The 21,255-nt window shown below is 38.4% G+C and overlaps 1 protein-coding gene across 1 annotated transcript in view; it reads right to left on the bottom strand.

Annotated features, from left to right (window-relative positions):
• The window catches only part of LOC145228178 (dynein axonemal heavy chain 6-like), a 61,731-nt gene that overhangs the window by 36,406 nt on the left and 4,070 nt on the right, over positions 1-21,255 (bottom strand). The window contains exons 8-35 of the mRNA XM_080093180.1: positions 20,509-20,705; positions 19,863-19,992; positions 19,413-19,513; positions 18,993-19,122; positions 17,785-17,842; positions 16,509-16,644; positions 15,872-16,046; positions 15,302-15,429; positions 14,464-14,608; positions 13,666-13,920; positions 13,053-13,202; positions 12,331-12,459; positions 11,643-11,798; positions 11,178-11,279; positions 10,950-11,049; positions 10,373-10,515; positions 9,630-9,722; positions 9,114-9,233; positions 8,826-8,989; positions 8,035-8,209; positions 7,029-7,212; positions 6,108-6,244; positions 5,336-5,566; positions 4,616-4,819; positions 4,063-4,208; positions 1,903-2,134; positions 1,040-1,177; positions 394-549 (exon numbers count right to left, since the gene is read on the bottom strand). Of these exons, the coding sequence (XP_079949306.1) occupies positions 394-549; positions 1,040-1,177; positions 1,903-2,134; positions 4,063-4,208; positions 4,616-4,819; positions 5,336-5,566; positions 6,108-6,244; positions 7,029-7,212; positions 8,035-8,209; positions 8,826-8,989; positions 9,114-9,233; positions 9,630-9,722; positions 10,373-10,515; positions 10,950-11,049; positions 11,178-11,279; positions 11,643-11,798; positions 12,331-12,459; positions 13,053-13,202; positions 13,666-13,920; positions 14,464-14,608; positions 15,302-15,429; positions 15,872-16,046; positions 16,509-16,644; positions 17,785-17,842; positions 18,993-19,122; positions 19,413-19,513; positions 19,863-19,992; positions 20,509-20,705 (4,215 nt within the window). The remainder of the gene's footprint in view (positions 1-393; positions 550-1,039; positions 1,178-1,902; positions 2,135-4,062; positions 4,209-4,615; positions 4,820-5,335; positions 5,567-6,107; positions 6,245-7,028; positions 7,213-8,034; positions 8,210-8,825; positions 8,990-9,113; positions 9,234-9,629; positions 9,723-10,372; positions 10,516-10,949; positions 11,050-11,177; positions 11,280-11,642; positions 11,799-12,330; positions 12,460-13,052; positions 13,203-13,665; positions 13,921-14,463; positions 14,609-15,301; positions 15,430-15,871; positions 16,047-16,508; positions 16,645-17,784; positions 17,843-18,992; positions 19,123-19,412; positions 19,514-19,862; positions 19,993-20,508; positions 20,706-21,255) is intronic.

Below are 21,255 nucleotides of genomic sequence, written 5' to 3'. Positions count from 1 at the left end.
TTTGAAAAATCATTCGTTTTTGTTCATAGACACCCGTTCGAACACTAGTTACATATGTTAGCAGGGCGTGAATATGCAAATTTAACGCTCGGGTCAGCTTGTACAACTGCTCGGCCGAGCACCGAGCATTAAAAACAGCGATGCTCGGTACCGAGTACTCGGGTTCTGGTTTGGCTCGGCCCATCCCTATTTACTACCGTAATAAATTGTAAAAATTTTGAATTAAGATTTGCTTTTTTGAGAAAACGACATAATTTATCTACAATGCTGTCTTTCGAACCAGTTTTGTTCTTACCCAGTAACTTAATTTAAATTTTTTTTAATTCATTTTTAAACAAAACAACAAACACAAGAAATCTTGTTAAACTTCGAAATGATCGGAAATATTTTTACCTGAACCAGAAACTTCGGCAGATTCGAATCTCGCAACGCTCGAATGAGCACGATATCTTCATGAATATCCGGGTTTTCACGCTTGAGTGATCCTGCCATCACCAGGACAGACTTTACAGCTCGCATTCCGAAATCGTAGTGATCTTGTTGTGAAAGCTGAAACACAAGATAAATGGGGGGTGTAATGTAATATTTCCACACACAATACCATAGCAAACTGGATATGATTGAACGTCAAGTTAGGTGATGAGAGTTTATGTAATAGTGAAATAGTTAATGAATTTGATTGCGGGGTAATAATTTAAAATCTTCTACAATTTAAATCGCCTGACAATAAACGGAATTTTACCCTGTCATAGAGTTACTGACGTCATTATTACGTCACAGTTGTAAAAATCGGTGACAAACACAAGCTTTCGATATCTTTTTTCATGCATACGGATGTTACGGTATCTGATCTTTCAAGAATTCCAAGTCATTAAGGTTTTTTTTCCAGTTAGAAATTTCTTCGTATGTTATCGCCGCTCTGACGTCACAATTACGGCATAGTGATGTCAGGACTTTAAATCGTTTTTTCTTAACTATAAATTTTTATGGCGTGTGATATCTTCGCAGACGTCACAACTACGTCACTGCAACGTCATACCTGTTCTGAGCATAGCTTGTACATCTGGACCATCTTCTGAGAAAGAGCTTTGGACGATTCGAAACCTTCACTGTATAGGATTACCTCAGCGATAAGTTTGTAGTCGGGCACCATCATTGCTATGGGGCGGAATAATGCCTGGAGATGTGGATGTTAACAGAGAGATTGTACATGATTTCGACTTATATAGTTAATGCTACCAGAAACAGAATAGCAGTATGGCCACTGTGTTATAAGGTGTAGAGGTAGGTTGCTATTTATTGTTGCAGCGATGAATTAAATATGTTATTAGAGAGATTAAACAAGACTCTGACCTATGTTAAAGTACTACTAGGCACAGAACGGCTTCAAGTATTGCCACTGCATATATATTGCAGAGTCGTAGGTTTCCATTTTTGTTCAGGTTGTTGCTAGATTGGAACAATTGTATAAAATACACGAGTGATTGCTACTGAAAGGAGCAAATTCCATGAAAATTTGCATAAGATCTCAAATTATATTGTGGTCCCATAAGTAACAGAACAGTGGTTGGGCTCATAGTATTGTCACTGTGTATAATCAGTTAAGGTAGATTGTAATTTATTATTTCAATGGTGGTGACAATATTTTTTTATATCTTAGATCAATTGTATTTTGTTTGAAGTGGGTATGTGGTAGTCACCGTATAATTGAAGCACCAAACAAAACTGATTAAAGACAAAAATCACTAAAAATTTGCATTGGATATATGTGAAAAAATCACTTTAGCATGAAAATAAATGCAGAGCTTCGTTGCAACTTAAAGTATCACGTCATTTATAAACAAAAAACTTTCTTAAACAACATGTGTTTACGTTACTATGGCAACATGACGTCACACCCACCTTGAGGTTATCCGGAAGTTCGGTTCTTCCGGCGTAACCCGGGTTCATTGTGATGAAAGCAGCGCACGTCGCGTCGAGTTTGATCTCTCGACCTTCAAACATGAATCGAGCAGCGCGAGCCAATTTCGCGTTTCTGATTGTGAGCAATTGTTGCGCAATAACCGACAACACTTCGATGTCGATTCGGTTGAATTCGTCGAAACAACACCAGGCTCCTGATTGGGCGAGACCGCTGCACGTGACAAAAACACAAAGTTGAATGCTAAAGGTAATGCGGCTTTTTGGAAGCATTGGTGACGTAAACTGATGACGTCACTCAAAAACTTTGACGTCATCAACTTCAATTTAAAGGTTTTCTACTTTTCGCAGTCTCACAACCATTAAAATGTTGATTATTAAAAAAAACTACAACAGAACAGAAAAATCTTAACAGGTTTTAAACACATCATAAACTTTGACGAGCCAATCGAATCTACGATGAAGGTCATTTTCCAGTGGAGATGTGCAAATCTGTTTTTATCACTTTACAAAAGAAACCCGGTGCCACAAAATGCGAGGAACACAGAACCATCAGCCTCATGAGTCACCTCACGAAGCTTGTCCTTCGGATTCTACTTAACCGCATCCGAGGCAGAACGACTGGAGATGTCAGCGAAGAGGAGTACGGATTCACCCCGGATAAAGGTACGCGGAACGCCATCTTTATTTTGAGAATGATAACGGAGCGAGCAATTTAAATGCAGCGTGATATATGTGACTGTTTCATCGATTATGTGAAGGCGTTTGATAAGGTCGAACCGTTGATCGAAATGCTGGAGACACTAGACATCGATGGGAAGGACATTGAATTGATCAAGAATCTGTACTGGGACCAAAAGGCAGCAGTGAGGACAGATGGTGCGTTGAGTGAGTATGTGAACATCGAACGCGGAGTGAGGCAAGGGTGTATCATGTCACCAGACCTGTTCTCCCTTTACACGGAAATGATAATGCGCCACATCAAAGATCTGAAAGGTTTCATTATCGGCGGGGTGAATATCAACAACCTGAGATACGCCGATGACACTGTACTCATCGCCGACACAGAAGAGAAGTTGCAGAACATGATGAACAAGACGGTTGAGGAAAGTGAAATGAAAGGGCTTACCATCAATAAGAGAAAATCCTTCGTAATGGTTTTCACTAAAAAGCCTGTCACGCCGCCGTGCAACGTCAAAGTGAATGGAGAGGTGCTGGAACAGGTCAGCCAATTCCAGTACTTGGGCAGCATGTTAACATCGACAGGAAAGTGCGACATAGATATCCGCAGGCGCATTGGAATTGCAAAGACTGCCTACAAAAACATGAAAAGTGTTCTGACCTCTCACTCGATCAGCATTACAACAAGACTTCGACTCTTGAAATGCTACGTGTGGTCGGTTCTTCTATATGGCTGCGAGTGTTGGACCATCAGCCAAACGACGCAGAATCGCCTGGAGGCAGCGGAAATGTGGTTTCTGCGAAGAATGATGCGCATATCCTGGACGATGAAGCTGCGAAATGACACGGTGCTGCAGCGGGCTGGAACAACAAGGCAATTGATGCGGACCATCGTCACGAGACAGGTTCGATTTCTCGGCCACGTGCTTCGTAAGAAGCAATTGGAACATCTGGTGCTCACCGGGAAGGTGGAGGGACGAAGAGATCGTGGTCGGCAGCGTATGACTTATCTAGGATGGCTGTCACGTGTCACTGACAGATCGACGCTGGACATCATCCGGAAGTGTATGGAAAGACAAGAACATTTGATTGTCGCCGACGTCAGACTCTGACAGGGCACGTCTATTGATTGATTGAAACTTTGACAAGACAGTTCCGTTTAATCGCAAACCCGTTTACAGCATACTGGATCCCAAACAGTAGCCTATGGTTGGACAGGAAATAATTCGGTTTGTCGCAAAAAAGCTTGGCAAACTTGAGTTACTTGTAACTAGAATCGTACGTTTAAATCAGTGCACAACTACCTCTACATGTCGGTGGTATTGTAACAGTTGCGAAAGTTAGATTTACCAAAGAAAAAAAACTATGAAATATGATCTAGGGTGAAATCAAGCCCACAGCAAGCCAGTTTTATAACTCGAACGAGCCACGAAATCCCTGTCCAACTGACCACTCGCTTACCTGAAAAACCTTCCCATAATTTTGAAGTCGAGTCCCTCTGAGCAGTTGAATACAACGCACTGCTTGGCGAGAGCTTTCGCCAAGTCCTTTGTGGTTTCGGTTTTTCCGGTTCCTGCCGGTCCAGCGGGGGCTCCCCCTAAATCGAGCTGCAAACAACATTTTCAAGGTCAAGTGAAGGTCAAAGATTAAGTTGGTTAAAAATAAAATAATGGGTTCTTTATCACATAATCGAAACATTGTTACATCACACATGTGTTGTGACAAAATACTATTATTGTTTTGTTTTAAAATATCAAACTAGGAAGACACAAATGGGCCTACATAACGCCTGTCTCATTAATTTAAGAAAAACATTTGAATTTCATTTATAATCAAGATTGGTTTGTACAGACAGGAGTTCGTTACTGTTATTCATTTTTCCCAAATGCGTTTTCATTATTGTGCATAAACAGATGAAACATATACGACGAAACCGCAAACCGCAAACCGCAGAGATTCTTGCTTTTTTTACAGCTTATATTTCAAAATAATACACCAAATCCACTTGACGCACCTGTAGCGCCCCCATGAGGCAGAGGTAACATCTATCAGTGAGTGGAGTAATGACGAGACGGGGACAAGCTCCCAGATATTCGTACCCGTATATATATTGTGAAGTAGCACACCTCACTGCGCAATCATCTATATCTGTCTCCCAGTAATATCTCAACTGTCTCAACCATTCAAAGTTGGTGGGTGTGTTAACGTCCATACGAACCTGTTGGGGTCAAACACAACCTGTTACGTCATTACATTACGTCATAACCATTAAAATTAGAAGGCCATTACATCACACAAAAACAAATTTAAAAAAACATCATGACATTTTTTTGGCATTTCACAAAGTTGATGATGTCATTATCTTAAACGTCACAAAGTTGATGATGTCATTATCCTAAACGTCACAACACTGATGATGTCATTATCCTAAACGTCACAACACTGATGATGTCACGATATTTTATCACAAACAATTTCTTTACAAATAAGTCAGTAACAATTTTAGTGATAACTCTCCGAAATTCATAAGTTATTTAATACCATAGTTACAAAATAACGTATTATAACTTATATGAGATGACGTAATTACTATATTAGTGATGATGTCACAATACTTCATTCAACTTAATTTTGTCAGTAATGACCTCAATTTGTATCTTAGCGATAAACTCATTTTTTGAAAGACCTAGATACAACAATGTCATAACACAAACTTTCGTGATGACGTAATTACCATGTCAGTGATGATGTCACGAGCGTGCACATCGACCGTGATGAGAGCGGTGATATTGTTCCGGTGCAGTTGAGGCAATTTTGTCCGGACCAGTGCAGCGAGTCGGTTGAGTCGATCGAAACTTGTCTTCTCGAAAAGTTTGAGAGCTTCTTCAGGTCCGCCCTCCACATCACCTGATAATATCTGACTGACTTCCTGACACCACATTGTCTGTGAGATCGTCAACACAACCTGCGGGTAGGAGGGTTAAGTTATAGAAGTTTGACTGATAGTTGGTGGTTCGAATCTCAGGTTAGGTGGCTTTGTTGACTTATTCTGAGCACCAATTGATGGAAAAGGCAAAAATGTTAAAGCAATATTAGCAGAAGTCTGATAGTTGGTGGTTCAGATCCCGGCATAGGCGGCTTTTTTAGACACAAACTTCTTGAAAAAAAAACTTATTCTAGGACCCGGTAAAACTGGGAAGACTAAGAATCTGGGGGTTTGTGGTTCAAATCTTGTCCCAAGTGTCTTTGCTGGTTCGAAACCAAAAACACTGATTGGCGCTATACATTTAAGGACTTAACTTTGCCAAAAATAAATAAAACAACCAAAATATTATTTGTCTGCTTAACACTGAAACATTTACCACAACAATTCAACAGGGAAACTATGGAGTAAAGGTTATTTCTGCCAAAAACTGTTTCCCTAACTTAACCCCAAAACACAAAAAGCACAATTTTCCGACAAAGGGGAATCCCCGTTTGTGTCAGTCACGTGTCCGATGACGTACTTGCGATGGATGAGCGATGCACCACTCCTCACGTGACTTCTGTTGGAAATCGGTGATGGCGAACTTCGACATCTTCCTCAAGTTCACGACCATCGCCTCTTCGACTTTGCCCAACCAATCCTCCACGTTGCCGCGTGCTGTGTCATCACAAATATCATGAGTCAGCCAATATGAATCAGTAAAGGTATTGTACAAAGGATTATGACAGGGGTGCACCACATGCGGCCGCAGAGACAAGTTTATGCGGCCTTGAACATGTATATTAAAATGTATGTATAGGCGTCCGTGACGTAAATTAAACTCTAAAGTCTGAATGTTTGGATTTGAAAACTGCTCTGTGGATTTACATCAGTAAGTTTGAAATAAAAACAAGCGTCATAAGCGAAAAGGTTGTGCACCTTGGTTAGGAGTAAAAAGTGACAGGTTCCACAAGGTCATTAAGTCGCTTCATAAAGTGCTTGTGTAAATGTACAACAAGAGAGTAATTTGACATGGTTTAGTAGATAATATAACTAAACAAATCTGCTCTAATTTGGCGTGGTCAGTGTGTTAATACAATTTGAAATGTGGAACACTAAATACGGATTCATAAGTTTAATGGTGACGTCGCTTTTTACGTTTGTTTGGGCTGTTATTTTCATCATTAAATGCGGAATTATATTGTACCTTTGTACGCTGCCAAGTAAAAAACACGAAACAAAACGGTTTAAATTTCTGCTCTATATTGTGACATACTGGTGTTTTTGTCAGTGCCAAAGTTGCATCATTTGAATCTGCTCAATTATGACGTCACACACCTTTGTTAACCGAATAATGGGTTTATTTGCATAGAGACTATAATACCAGGCCTAACCTCCACATTCGCCTGTAGCACATTTGCATCATTTGAATCCCCTACATTGTGACGTCACACACACTTACCTTTCAGTCCCTTCCCGAGGCTGACATTTTCTCCTTCGGGTGAAATCATGGCGTGAATGTCATTGGTAACTTGCACCTCCTTGTCACCACTAGGGGTCGCCTTACCGTCCCCTCCCACAGCCACAGTGCCGAACTCGAGAAGAGCGATCGCGTCGAAACATTTGCGGAGATGAGGTTGGACAGCCTGGGAAAATGGGGGATTTTTATAAGTTGGGTTTAGTTAGGTTTGTATATGAGTGGTTTTGTGATTGCAAGGTCGTAGCAAGGTCACATTCACCTTCCGTACCAATATCTCACAACAAAGATATTTATAATATCAAGTTTATAGAGCTCTTCTGGCAATTGTATGTTTATTCCGACGTTTCGACGTCCTATACAGGTCGCCTATCAGGGTAAATAACACTAAATCGTCGAAACGTCGGAATATTTATACATTAGTTAGAAGAGCTCTATAAACTTAATATCATGCCTGGCAGCAATAGCTTATATATAGCAATACAGCACATTTAAACTTTCAACTAGAATCTCCAGCTCGTTGCTTCGTGGATGAAGACTGACTGCAATGAACCTTATGCTGTTTGATTTTGTAAGGTTGAATGACTTGATGTTTTAATAAATTTGAATTAAATGTATTTAACAATTTAAACAACGACGCGTTTTTCCTGAGTTACGTCACAACCAGCAAGTCAATATATGGATGAATAAATAAATAAACTTCAAGCGTTGGTTAAGTACGTCCGGCTTCATTCAAGTTATGGTTTGATTTATTCCATTATCCCTTTAATAGTGTTTTGAAATTAGCGTTAAAACAATCAATCTTAACTATGATCTGCAAGCGGCATTTTAATTTGACGTCATAAATGTCTTAGTGACGTTGTATGCTCAACAAATAAAGGAAAAACCACACACCAAAACCAAAATAAAACCTTCAGATTTTACCCAGTCAGATTATAAGCTTTCGAACACGTGACGTCAAAAACGCCATAGTGACGTCATAGTCACCTACCTGTGGGTTTCGAGTCTGTGCGAGAATTTCGAGTAACTCGTCGTTGGAGAGAAAGTAGAATCGCGAGAATATGACCCGTTTCGATTCCAGGTAAGCTTCCAGACACTTCTGAATCTGATCTAGAAGAGCGTTGTTGTTCTGGAACTGTTCCACCAAACCCGGTTGGGTCGCAGCTCTGTAAGTTCAAAGGTCAATGGTTAGAGGTTAAGAGTTAGGGTCCTTATGGGTCAAGAGTTGGAGGTCAACGGTTAGAGGTCAAAAGTTAGGGGTCAACGGTTAGAGGTGTGTTTGACAATGATTTGGATTTTGTAATTTTTCAAAAAGAGGAAGTAATATATAAATACACAGGTTTAAAATTCTTGCATTAAACATAGTTACAGTTTTATTGGTGTAGCATACCTTGTTATTTCAACAGTTGGGCAATAATTTATGTGACTTGGTATCAACTACATTAAACAGGGCTATAGATTTTATTGACAAGATACTAGCACTTTTAAGGTGAGCAAAAATCAATACAGGATTTACCACATAAAGAGAAAAATGTAACTTTATATTTAAACTGATAAAGAAAAGTCATTTCCATGAAACAGAATCAGACAATAATGGTATTTTAGGGTATATATATATTTCGTCCAACTGTCATCTTCAGTTATTATCCAAATTGAGTTAAAATTATGCTTTTTAAGTCTACAAACAAAACAAACACAATTTTAAGAAACTACATACATCATGCAATGTAATGTTTCTGACTGTCATTCAAAATAGAAATCATAAAAAGCACAACAATCCACCTGAGGGCGTTCGGGAGCCGGTTGACTTTTCGCATAATTTCCTTCCACGATTTGTCGACAGTCATAAACATCTTAGCTTCGGCCGGTAGTTGGCGCTGTATGTCGGGAGCGCTGAAGATCGACTCGAGGTAGAGCCAGTTTCTTTGGCAGTTCAACCATTCATCCTGTGAATATTTGTGTTACAACCATGCTGACAATATGCTAGTTGCAAATAATATGCAAATCGAATTTCCTTCCTTTTGTCTGGAACTTGAAATTATTTCTTGCAGCAAAACCTGTTCAACCCACCAATGTGTCGTTCATCAGGTTCAACTGTTTCTGCCAGTCGTCCACTTTCTCCTTGATCGGTCCTACGTAACGTGATGACGCAATCGTTGCCACGGAAACACGGCTGTCGTCAAGTTGGACCTAGTAACGAAATTACCGATTGTTATCCTAGAAAAAACATCGCCTGACTCTGAAATATGTGGTTTCTTAAGCAAAAAAAAACTTGTTTTGAAAATATATCAAGGCGGCGGAATTCGAAACGCAGACCTAAGTCCGTTTGAAGTTAGGTAGTTACCAACTAAACTTAGGCCTTAGCACTACCACAATTTGAATTGGGTGAATCTTACATCGCATTCGAGTTGTGCCAGATTACAAATTGAGCAAAATCTTATTTATTTATTTATTTAAACCAGGAATTCAGCAAATCAACCTGAAAATAAAGTATAATTTTCATTCATTTTTATTTAAACCAGGATTTTAGCAAAGTAATTCGTTTTAAACAAGTAAATTGGTCGCAAATAAATTTCGGTTCATTACCTGAATATCATCAGTTCCTCCCAATATGAAGACATCTTTTGAATCTCGGTGGGGAAGAACCGCAAACTCGGTGGTTTTCCACGAATCTTCAACCTGAGGCAAACAAGGTATTGAAGATGGATTTTCTTTATTGAAATGTGTGGGCGGCTTCAGACTTTTTTTCAGTCTGTTATTATATGCGACTGTTGTCTCCATCTGTCGTACTGAGTCTCTGGTGACTCGTGATTGATAATATACTACAAACAGATTAAATTAAACTAACCGAATTTTTTCGTGTGGTTTATATATTCTTCTTACTTGGTTAGTTGTATTGTTACTATAATGATCAAATTTTAGTTTTACCAGATCATTGCAAAAGACGCAAGACAGTTCTTTAAGGCCTTTTTCACATGCGTAAATTGACAGAAATTTCTTTGGATCCAGCTAACAGCCGATTGTTGTGTTTACACAAACATTGTAAAAGGCTACTGCTGCCAGGCATAATGTATAACCTAGTAATGCTCATCCAGCAGTTTAACTGTAAACAGACGATTCGACGCAAGATTGCGAGATATGCCATTATCCTGATGAAGGCGTCTTGTATAGGATGTCGAAACGTCGATTGTTTTTAATAAAACTGCTGGATGAGCAATACTTTGTTATACAATCATTGTAAAATTGCGTTAAAAGCATCTACGAGACATACACAAATTGTTGGGAGTGACTTTCAGTTTGACCCGGGATTCGAACCCGCTACCTCTCACCTTCTTGAGCATAGTTTCGAGTGAAGCTTCGCCTGACGCTTGCCCTGAAACTTCTTCGATCGCTTCGGCGTTTTCGAAAGTTCCCCATTCGTTCAAGTTGCGGAAAGTCAAGAATTCTTCTTCGCCATCCACATCTTTTGTAGCTGCGACACCAAGCGGATGAATCAATAAATTAAATTGTGTTCCGGAAAATATTTTTAAGTTTGCCGCGAAATATTCGTTACACATCAAAATTAATTTAAAATTATTAATATTAAACAACTTTTATTGATGTAAAAGTAGATAAGTTTTAACCTGTAAAGTTCGTTAAAATGCCGCAAGCTTGAAATCACGAAACTTGGTTAAAAAGATTTTGCTATCTGGCTAAAAACCCTTGCTCCCTTAGTCAGTATTTCAAACTGCGCCAAAGTAAAAATTAGTGAACAATTTTAAAAGGTGTAAAATTAAGTTTTTTTAAAAAAAAATAAGGTTTTTGACGACAATTAGTTCGTTAGTGTTAAATAGATTTTGTTTTCAGGTCTCTACATCTAAAACCCTCAATCCATTAGTCAACTTTATGTGACTCAGCAAAACCTACTTTGTCCTGGAGTCGGAAGTTTCTGCCCGATCACCGTCTCGATCGCCTCCCAGTGGCGAGATTTCAGAAAGGGGTTTCGCAGATTCGTGATTACCGGCATCTGTAATGACGTAATCAAACAATGACGTCACTGTGATGCTAACGCAAAATTTTTTGAACATTTATTACAGCAATATTTAAATAGCATCGGGGCCAAAAGTTGTTTGACGTAACAATTGTGTAACATACCTTGTCTCTCATGTCATTGACTTTTCCCTTGAGAACCGGAACTACGTCATTAGGCGGAAGTCCCTTCTCAAGTTGGTGGGAGTATTTACCATATTTGGCAACCTGACAAAATATGGGCAAATTTGGTGACTATAACGATACAAAATAAAAAGCAAACAAAATAACTAACAAAAACATTTTTTTTGAAAGTAAAACAAAAAGTAAAAGTAATGTTTTATGGATCATAATGCCAATTTCGGATCAAATCGAATACCTACAAAACTTAGGCCGTAATGCATTATTATATTTAGCATGCTTGCATTAATTAGTGACACAGTAAGAGATTATTTGTCGGTCACATTATGTTTTCTAAAATTGCCAAACGGAAATGTATTACAATTGTAACTGAATTTAGTTTGGGGTCCGACCAAGCAAGAGGTTTAATCTCCCAATGAATAAACTACACAACAAAGCAAACATTCCTACCTGCATATTCATGCCTTCTGGGTCTAGGGTTTCGAACTTCTCATCCAGCCAAACATTATATAATTCCTCCCACTCATCCAGTGAATTCCACAGCAAATCTTTGAGTTTCAACTCAGCGTGAACTTCTTCCAGTTCATCGAACTTTGTCGCTTCAACCTGGAAACCAAAAGGTACGGGGTTCAAATCCCCGCTCGACCACAGTACAATGTCAAGATAGTCGAGCATTTTTTAACAAAGTAATGCAAGTTTTATTTGTTTCGTCCGATTTTATTCTTATTATGTTGGAGCTGTTTGTTTATCGTGCACTGTATCAGTCGCATTCAGTGTTATTTACCCTGATGAAGGCGACCTGTATAGGACGTCAAAACGTCGGAATAATAATACAATTGCTAGAAGAGCTCTATGATCTTGACCAGTTTTAAAAACGTTCGCTTTTTTGTTGAATTTATCAATAAAACGCCAAACAACATATTCAAGGAACTGGGGATTGGCTCAGGACCGTGGTAGTTTTTTAGTATTTAATACTTCAAATTCAAAGCGATTCGTTTGAATATGATACCTTAATACTGTCGATTTTTTTCGCAATACAACCAGCTTGGCTAATGCAAAACGGTACCATCACGACGCATGTGATTTTTCTCGAGCATTATTTGGATGATTAAAACATTCATCTTATTTTCAATTGTACCTTAAACTTCTTCTGGTAACCCTTGTATTGGAAAGCTCTTTTCTGTAGCTCATCCATGGATGAAATCATTTTCTGGATTGTTCCTTTCACTTTTGTTTTGTCCGATTTGTAATCCAGAATAAACGGATCCTTGGGAAATAAAACAAAACAAGATATTTAAAAAAATACTGAAGATTACCACACAAAATTCGACTCTTCATAAAGCAGTTGCGAAGTGCTGTTATTATAAATTGGCAAGTAAAATTAAAGGCGTTTTATTGGCAATTTCACATAACATGTTTAAACGTCTGCATGAAAAATGTATTACTGAATAAAATCTCATGTTACGATTTTAAACCATTTGAGGCCCTGACTTTTAAATATGTTGTAGTAAAAAAGGTATATGTTTAAAATAAAAGTGTCAAAATGAGTTTCCCATCTGTTCTAGCACATATATGTAATTATACTACAGCCAATATTATAGCATAACGTTTTTAAGTGCAGTAAACCTCGGTTAATCCGGACCAGCTGGGACCAATTGTTTGTCCGGATTAAGCAAAGATCCGGATTAACCGATGCCGATTAGGAGCCTTACCACATAACAAGTCATTTGTACCTCAAGTTTCGTCCAAATTAATCCGGATTAACCGAATCCGGTTTTACCGAGGGAGGTTTACCGTATATTATGGTTGACTACAGAAAGCTCGTTAACGAACCCGCTTCATGCAACCAGCTCTACATACCTGGCTCTCTTGTTTGATCGCTTTAACTTCCTTGCCGAGCTCAGCGATGTCTTTGTCCAGATGGTTGCAGAATTTGTCGATGTTTGCGTCTCGTTCTGACACGGATTTGTCGATCGCGTTGCGAACTGTGTGGATTGATGGACGGAGTGTCTGCGGGAAGAATAATGTAAATAAGAGGTGCAGGGTGAAATATAATAAGTAACACTTCATTTCAACCAGATCGGGCGTTATTTTTTACTTATTTTAGGAGGCTGGTGGGGTATTCGATGGGGATACAGTGTAAAATACAACATTTGAAGTATGATTTTAACCAATTCGGACTACATTTTTAAATCGATTTTAGGGGTATCCCACAAAGGCATATTATACAAATTGTCCAGTTTCACCGAATTCGAGTATGGTTTTGACCAAATTAATAGGGTAGTGGGATAACTAATTGGGTTACAGGGTGACACACAACAATCGACACACCACGAAGACATATTCTACAAGTTGTATAAAATTTACACTATCTGGTAGAAATTTTTTCGTCCTAAGACCGTCGTTGGTTCGAATCCCGTTGAAAGAAAAGTAAAAACACAGAAAAAAACTCCTGACAGACAAATTAACTTGCCTTGTAAACAGCGAAGTCTTCAGGCGGAGTTGGGACTTCGTATTTATCGATGAGATCATACATCATCACTACAATACTGGACATTTCATCAAGAGGTTCGATCCTCTCTTGGATGTCATCGAGGAAGGAGAGGGAATCCACAAACTCGATGGTGGAAGCGGGAACCATCTCAAGTTTGAACTGCGCGTCTTGTGCTTCAGATATTATCGCGTCCATCTGTCGTTTCGCGAGTTGTGGAAGGAGTTTGTTGATCGCCTGCGAAAAGATAAGTTGTTGAGTTGAGTCCCGGAAAGACTCCTGTCGTGGGTTCGAATCCCACCGCAGTCTAGACTTTTCTAGCCTGTGCATAGCCATGTAGGAATGCTTGGGAGACTGGCCAGACTCGGTATGGCGCCTTCAATGGGCCTGGCGTACTGTGATTTAATTTAAGATGATAATAAATTCAAACGGTGCTTGTGATTCAACTTTCCGCGGGTTCACCACTGAGCCTGTGTAGCTCAATTGGTAGAGCGCGAGTCCCGGAAAGACTCCTGTCGTGGGTTCGAATCCCACCGCAGTGTAGATTTTTCAAGCCTGTGCATTGCCATACGGGAATGCTTGGGAGACTATATACAGTATACTGCGACTTGTTGGGTGGAATTTATTTCGCTCATTGAAACAACAATTGCGCTAAAATTATCACCGAGCCGGATCTTAGTCAGTGTTTACAACATTTCTGTACTTGACCTTTTTATGAACTCGCATTTTTGAAGTCTAATATTCAATTTACGTCGATTTGCAAAAAAATCCAACCCTCACCTCGAGACATCGTAGCGGATTTGGAATCAACCTTTCCTTAAGTTTCGTGGCATCCACCAACAACATACCGAGTGGTCGTCTGCTATTGATGGAAACCGCTGCTTTGTGTTGAGTGTGATATCGCTCTAGCGAATCCGAGAAGAATCTGACCAAGGAAAGAAAATAACTTGAAACTAACAAATAATTTTAAGTTACGGTTTCTCATTTTTTTTTATTTCACCGACAATTTTACATTAAATTTAGTATTGGGTTGTAAAAGAGCCCGAACCGGAAAGTACAAGCCTAAAACCCACGTCCAACCTGAATTATATTTATGAACCAGTGACACAAATATGAACCAGTGTGAAGTGAGGCTCGAATCAAGTCAGTTTTATTAAAACTAACGCTTGAAGCCCTGCCCGACTTATTTTCCCACAAACCATGTATTATATCACTTTAGTACGCAGCCAAACTAACTGTACAAAACGTGCAAAGTGAAGGCGTTACTGCCCAAGGTGGAAATCACTGGTCTAGTTTTTATGGTATGGAACGAATTACCAAGGACGTTAACATAAAATTAGTAGTAGTTCAGATCTGCCAGGTTTTGTGTGAATGGTTGTGAAAATAGCAACAACACTTTCCATTCGCTTTTAGCTTTTTAAGTGATTTTAACTTGTAAACTTGAAAATACCTTCCACATGAAACAACAAATTAATGAACAAAATATGTCTTAAATTTCTGAAGAGGCTAAAATTGGAATAATTTATTAATTTTGACCGCTTTCGTCACCTGGTCGCCCTGAATGTTTCATATCTCAAAAGTTTAAAGTCATTTTTGCAACAAACACAACTTTACATACGTGACGTCATGGTCGTCATGTTCGATCCTGTCGAGGTCAAGGAGTTCGTTGTCGCGATAAAACTCGTGGAAATGAGCGAGTGTGTCAGCGTACATGTCTGCACAGTGGAAAGCTTTGCTCGCACATTCCTAAACATGGTGGAGAAATTTATGATTGGTTAATAACATCGTAATTTCAAATTATAAAGTGTTACTTTGCAAATAACGTATTTTTTTTTCTTTTTTAAGTTTTAAACATCCAAATTACACGAATTTGATTGGCTAAATCGTTAGAACCCAAAAGTTTCATTCAATTTGGCCACTTATATTCACGTTAAACCCACCAGTTTATAAAAATCAGACAATTTATATGTTTTTTACTATACAACCGCTGAATTACTTTGGACACAAAATGGCGTCCATGAGGCTCTATCGCGTAACAATGGGTTGGACTAATTGTGTTTTATGTAGACTTTGGTGTAACCCACATAACACTTGTAACCTAACTTGATGGAGCCTACAAACCCGCAACCTAACATACATCCTCGGTGGGATTCGAACCCACCTCCCTCAGAGTTTGATCACAACAAACCTTGATATTCTCAACGAGTCCGATGAGATGTCTGTCATCTTCGAACATCGCCCCTAGTGACGGGCCATCACCGCATGTTTTCTCCTCAAACTTGTTGTTAATGATCGGACGAGTGAAGGCTTCGAAATAATAATCAGTGACGAGGTTGGAAACGGATAGAACGGTCTCCTCGAACCTGAACGAATAAAATTGCTTGTTTGTGAAAAAAATCTTTCATGTAAAATTGTCATAACAAGAGTGTGTTAAAACATTTGTTTTTCGTAGAATGTAAAAAAAATGTTTTTTCGTAGAATGCATTTGTAAATATCAGCGTTTAAGTAATGTTCAGTTTTTCGTTTTTATAACTGTAACCCGTGCTTTAATAAACTTTACCCGGATACATTCGTTCGGTAAAGATGCCGTAAAGTTGTAAAAACACATTAAAATTTGACAAACTCCATCAGGTCTAATGTCGCTGATATACAAAAGTATGTGAGACGTTTAAATTACAAAGCAGTAAGTCTTATTTTTTTAATAATTAAAATGTTTAAAACACGCGAAAGTACTTTTTTAAACAGACCGTAAAAATGTTTTTACTTCAAACCAGTGAGATCACGGCGAGTGTGACGTCACTGTGGTATATATTGACGTCACAAACCTAGTTATGACATCACCGAGGCTCTCGTGGAAGTCGTCGACACTTGGTAGGAATGAGAGATTGTGGACATCGAGATCGAATTCTGTGAGGAAGAGCGGAGGGAGGACGGGAGATTCCTCCTCTTCATCCATTCCTCCTGTGGATGTTGCAACATCCAAAATGAGATAAGATACAAGAAAATACAGGCCTTTAGGTTCAACAACCACATTAAAATAGTAGAACAAATTAACCTTGTTTGTTGCATAGTATTACAAGATAAAGTTCAGGATATGATAAGATGCCAAAAAATGGTGATTAATTTATATGCCTTAAGAATTGATACTAATAAGTAAAAGATTGCTTTGAAATGTAAATGTGTGTATTATTTGGAGTTAGAATAGCTAAATTATGACAATGTTTTTCCTCAACACTCTGCGATGTACACAACATTACCAGATGCAATTTTTGAATTGGAGAACTATTGTATTTGTATACGTATTCTCATAAAGGGTTCTTGGTTTAAAACCCAGTGCACAACAACATTTCTAGAAAGTATTTTACACCAGGGCTTCTCAAACTGTGGGTCAAATGGGGTCGCGAAAACATTATGCGTTATTATGTCAGTCACAATAAATGGTATTACGTGCGTACATTTATTGTTTACACATCATTCCCGTGTAGAGGCTATACCAGGGGTGCACAACCTTGCGGAGTACAGAGACGAGTTTGTGCGGCCGTGAACATGTTCATTATGTATGTACTGGCGGCCGTGACGTAAATAAAAACTATTTTGCCAAATATTTTGATTTTCAAACTGCTCTAAACACATTTTGTGGAACTTAAAAGAGTATTACAAGCCTAGTAGCCATATGCGCCAGACTTTTTTATGCCTATTGTGTGCAAACAATGCGAAAAAGCAGATACCACAAGCGTCACAATATAGATTATGAAGTCATAAAAGCTAAAACTGTCAATCTGTGTGTCAAGTTAGAAATTAGTTTAGGCTTTTTAGGCGCCATTAGATGGTATATATATATAATATATAAGTATTTGTTACATCAGTATTTTTAAAACACAAGCAAGCGCACAATTGGCGGCCGCTGGTGAAATAAAGATCTGTGGTGCGGCCGTCATAGCGAAAAGATTGTGCACCCCTGGGCTATACCCATCAAGGGGTCGCACAGACATTTCTGTTTTAAAATGGGGTTTGAGTTTAAAATGGGGTTTGAGTAGCAAGAAAGTTTGAGTAGCCCTGTTTTACACAACAACAAAAAATGATTGTGGAAATTAAACAAACCTGGAACTGATGTGACAACTGTGGTGCTTTCCTCCTGTTGGGCAGGAGCCTCTTCCTCCTAATGGTGAAAACATTTCATTACCACTTTGTATGCAAACTTTTAAATTTGGTGAAGTTGTGCAAATTTTTGGGCTTTATATGAAACTTGTTTGCAATTACTTATGCAAAACAAAATCAATCCAGAAAAATGTAAGCACCAAATAGTGAACACTAACAGAGTGTGTTTTCAAACTGGAATACATAAAACTCATGTCAGAATATGAAACAATGGAATTTTACCAGGTAATATTTCTATGGGACAATAAAAGTGGAATTGAAACAATGGAAACAAAATATGACACCAGAACAAATATATTGTGGAGCGAATTGAGTAATACGATATGTTGCTGCTATGGATTTCATACAACAAAACAAAACTGTTAGCTAAATCTTAGTAAAACAGGCTTACACAGAAAATGTATTAAAAGTGTTGTTAATAAATCTTTAAACATTGCAGCAAGTTCTGTTCTAGAAATATATTCTTTAACAGCAAAAAAAGCTACAACAAACAGCATGGCATTTTTTAGACATTTTGTGTTAGCCCTACTTCCTTAGCCCCCCCTTAACCTGTTAAACTTTTGTCCTCATTCACCAATGATGTCTTGCCTTATTTTGTGCTTTATAAAGTTTCAACAGCACCCAGGTTTTTCCACCTTGGTAATTGTTTTAGTGGAATTACTTGTCTACAATATATTTCACCGGCAAATTAAACTCAACTCCGGAAAATAAACTCAGTATTTTTAGTCACTATCTGCAAATTGATGTTGTTTTTGATTAAAAATCAACTGTATAAGGTCCACCTTAGTTAAATTTTGACAAATACACATGGCACCATCTAAGCCAGGGGTGGGCAACCTATGTCACTGTGGGGCCAAATACAATTGCGATGATTAGATCGCGGGGCAGCACCTTTATACAACACAAGGTGATTTTACTTCGTTGCATACCAAAAATGCCTTACTACAAGTAAAATTCGCATTCGATTCTAGCCGCATATTGTCAGGTCGCAGAAAAATAGCACCAGGTGCACTAATCTGCTCAAAAACATATAATAATCGTACTCGTTTGCCAGTACATTTGAAATCCAAGTGTCTCTGCAGGCCGCACAACTTTTAATCAATGGGCTGTATGTGGCAAGCGTCACCATCTTAGCATTTCCCTTTACTTACTTTATCCCAGTTTTTGATTGCATCATCTGTTGGAGTTTGATGAAGTTGTTCAGTTAAATAGTTGAGCAAAGTTGAAACGGAGTTCACGGCCAATACATGCATTGTGTTCACAATCAAGTAGTCAGATAATCTGAAAAAAATGGTTATTGCTAGTGTAGAAGTAATGACATCTCTAAACTTTTAACAAATACAAAAAAAACAATTGTAGTGTGGTAAAAATCAAAAAACCTATTGTTAAATTTTATTTTATAAAAGCAACATGTTGCAAAAACTTGATAATGTCTTAAATAAAACTACAAAAAATGGTGCAATGTATTTGATCTCATTTTTTTGTAATGAGATAAAAATACGAAACAACAAGAGGGTGATAGGGACAGTTTAACTGCTTGCATCGTTTTTAAGTTCAAGTTATAGCGCCACCTAATGAAACTTGTGAGTCGCCGACAGTGAGAACGTTTGTTGGCTTGCTCGGTGTAAGTCATCTTCTCTGGAGCGTCGCCGAACATGTCCTCGATTTGTGACTAAATAACAACAAACATGTTATGCATTAACATAAGGGGGGGAAAAAATTTTTGGGGGGGTTTCCACACAAATAAACATATACAGTTTATGTTTTGGGCCTGTCGGTTGACCACTGAGTCAATCAGGATCAAAATTTTTACTGCACAACTTCAGAAACCGACAACGTGAAATTTAAAACACTTTAAAAAAACACTTCTTTCTTGGCAAAAAGTAATTACAAACTCATGTAAGACACCACAACCTTAATAGAACCTGTCACACTACTGGTTGTTATCATACCAAAACCTCATTTTTTACATTTTATGTAAAGGATTGTTGAACAAGCGATGCAATGGTTTACCCTCATACCTGTACCAGCATAGAAGAGCCAGCAGTTCCAGGTATAGGTTGGCCGTCCTCGCCATAACCTACAACTCCAGGGCTTTCTACATCATAAAAGTAATCGTCCGGTGTAAACCCAGCTTCAAGCAAAGCAGTTCTACAAAAGATATGCAAATGTAAAAACCTCAGTTTTGAACTGATCTTTTTGTCAAACCCAAAAAGCAGTTTTCCCAGTGAATAAAAGTCTATTAAACAACATAATAATAAAAGTTTTGCACATGAAATTTAATGGAAAAAATAGCTGTTCGAAATACACATTTACACTATTTGTAATGTTTGAACTGATTACTTTCAAAGTTTGGCAACACTTGGGTTGTTTGGGGTCTAATAATACCAATAAGGAACCCAGGGCCCTTCATAAACATTATGTGTTTAAAAGACACAGGGTCTTTACCCAATAAAACAACAACCAAAATATAAGTCAAAATCATCTCTTAATGACATACCTAACATTTTAAGCTACATTTAGTGATGTTTCTAATCACAAGAAATTTTACAATATAGTTCTCCACAGGCATGAGTTCCACTATGTGTTTCTGGTTCATAAGGTATTTTGGTGGCACAACACAACCAAGTTAAAGTTATTTAAAGTACAAATAATTTTCCATTTCACCTGCAAGCACTGCGAACAACTTCTTTGACCAAGTCCCGAAACTCGGAAAGACGTCCTTGGACTTCCGACAGTTGTTTGAATTGCGCGTCGCGAAACTGCACCAAGCGGTATGTGTATCCCTTCTCGATACGGCACAATCCCATGTCGCTGATTCGATAACACATCTCACGAACGTTCAGCAAGGCTGGTCGCAGAGACTGCAAAGAGTAAATCAACATCATCAATAAACAATGGAGTCGCAAAGAGTAATAACACTGCTTATGTCCAGTTGTGGCACTGAACAGAAGAGGTAAGGCATGGCTTTTCAGCCTGTTAGTCCTGGAGTGCCGTTAAATAGCTATACTAGCCAATACAGCCTATCTCTTGTCACCAGCTGCACTTTGTAGCATGGAACAAAAAAGGTGAGGCATGGCTTTTTAGCCTGTATTCCTAACAAACTGGAGTGACGTTGCATGGCTACACTAGCTAATATGATGGAGCTACAAACACAGGAATGGCCTTATGTCTTGTCACAAGCTGCAGTTAAGATATGTTACAGGTCAAAACAGTGTGCACTGTCTGTAGATAACAGCAGTTAAATTTTTTGAAAAAAAATCATTCAATAAAAATTAATGTAAGGATTGTAACAAACTCTTTGGTTTGACTATGTTGTATTGTTTGACCTATTCAACATTTTGAATTATAAGATTCAAAGAAGTACCTTACATATATTAGGTGCTATTCATTTGTATCCTAGTTGCAAATTAA

Source organism: Phallusia mammillata, chromosome 5, assembly GCF_965637545.1.
Source record: "Phallusia mammillata chromosome 5, kaPhaMamm4.hap1.1, whole genome shotgun sequence".
Classification (NCBI taxonomy): Eukaryota; Metazoa; Chordata; class Ascidiacea; order Phlebobranchia; family Ascidiidae; genus Phallusia; species Phallusia mammillata.
This window is presented reverse-complemented; position numbering and strand designations above follow the sequence as displayed.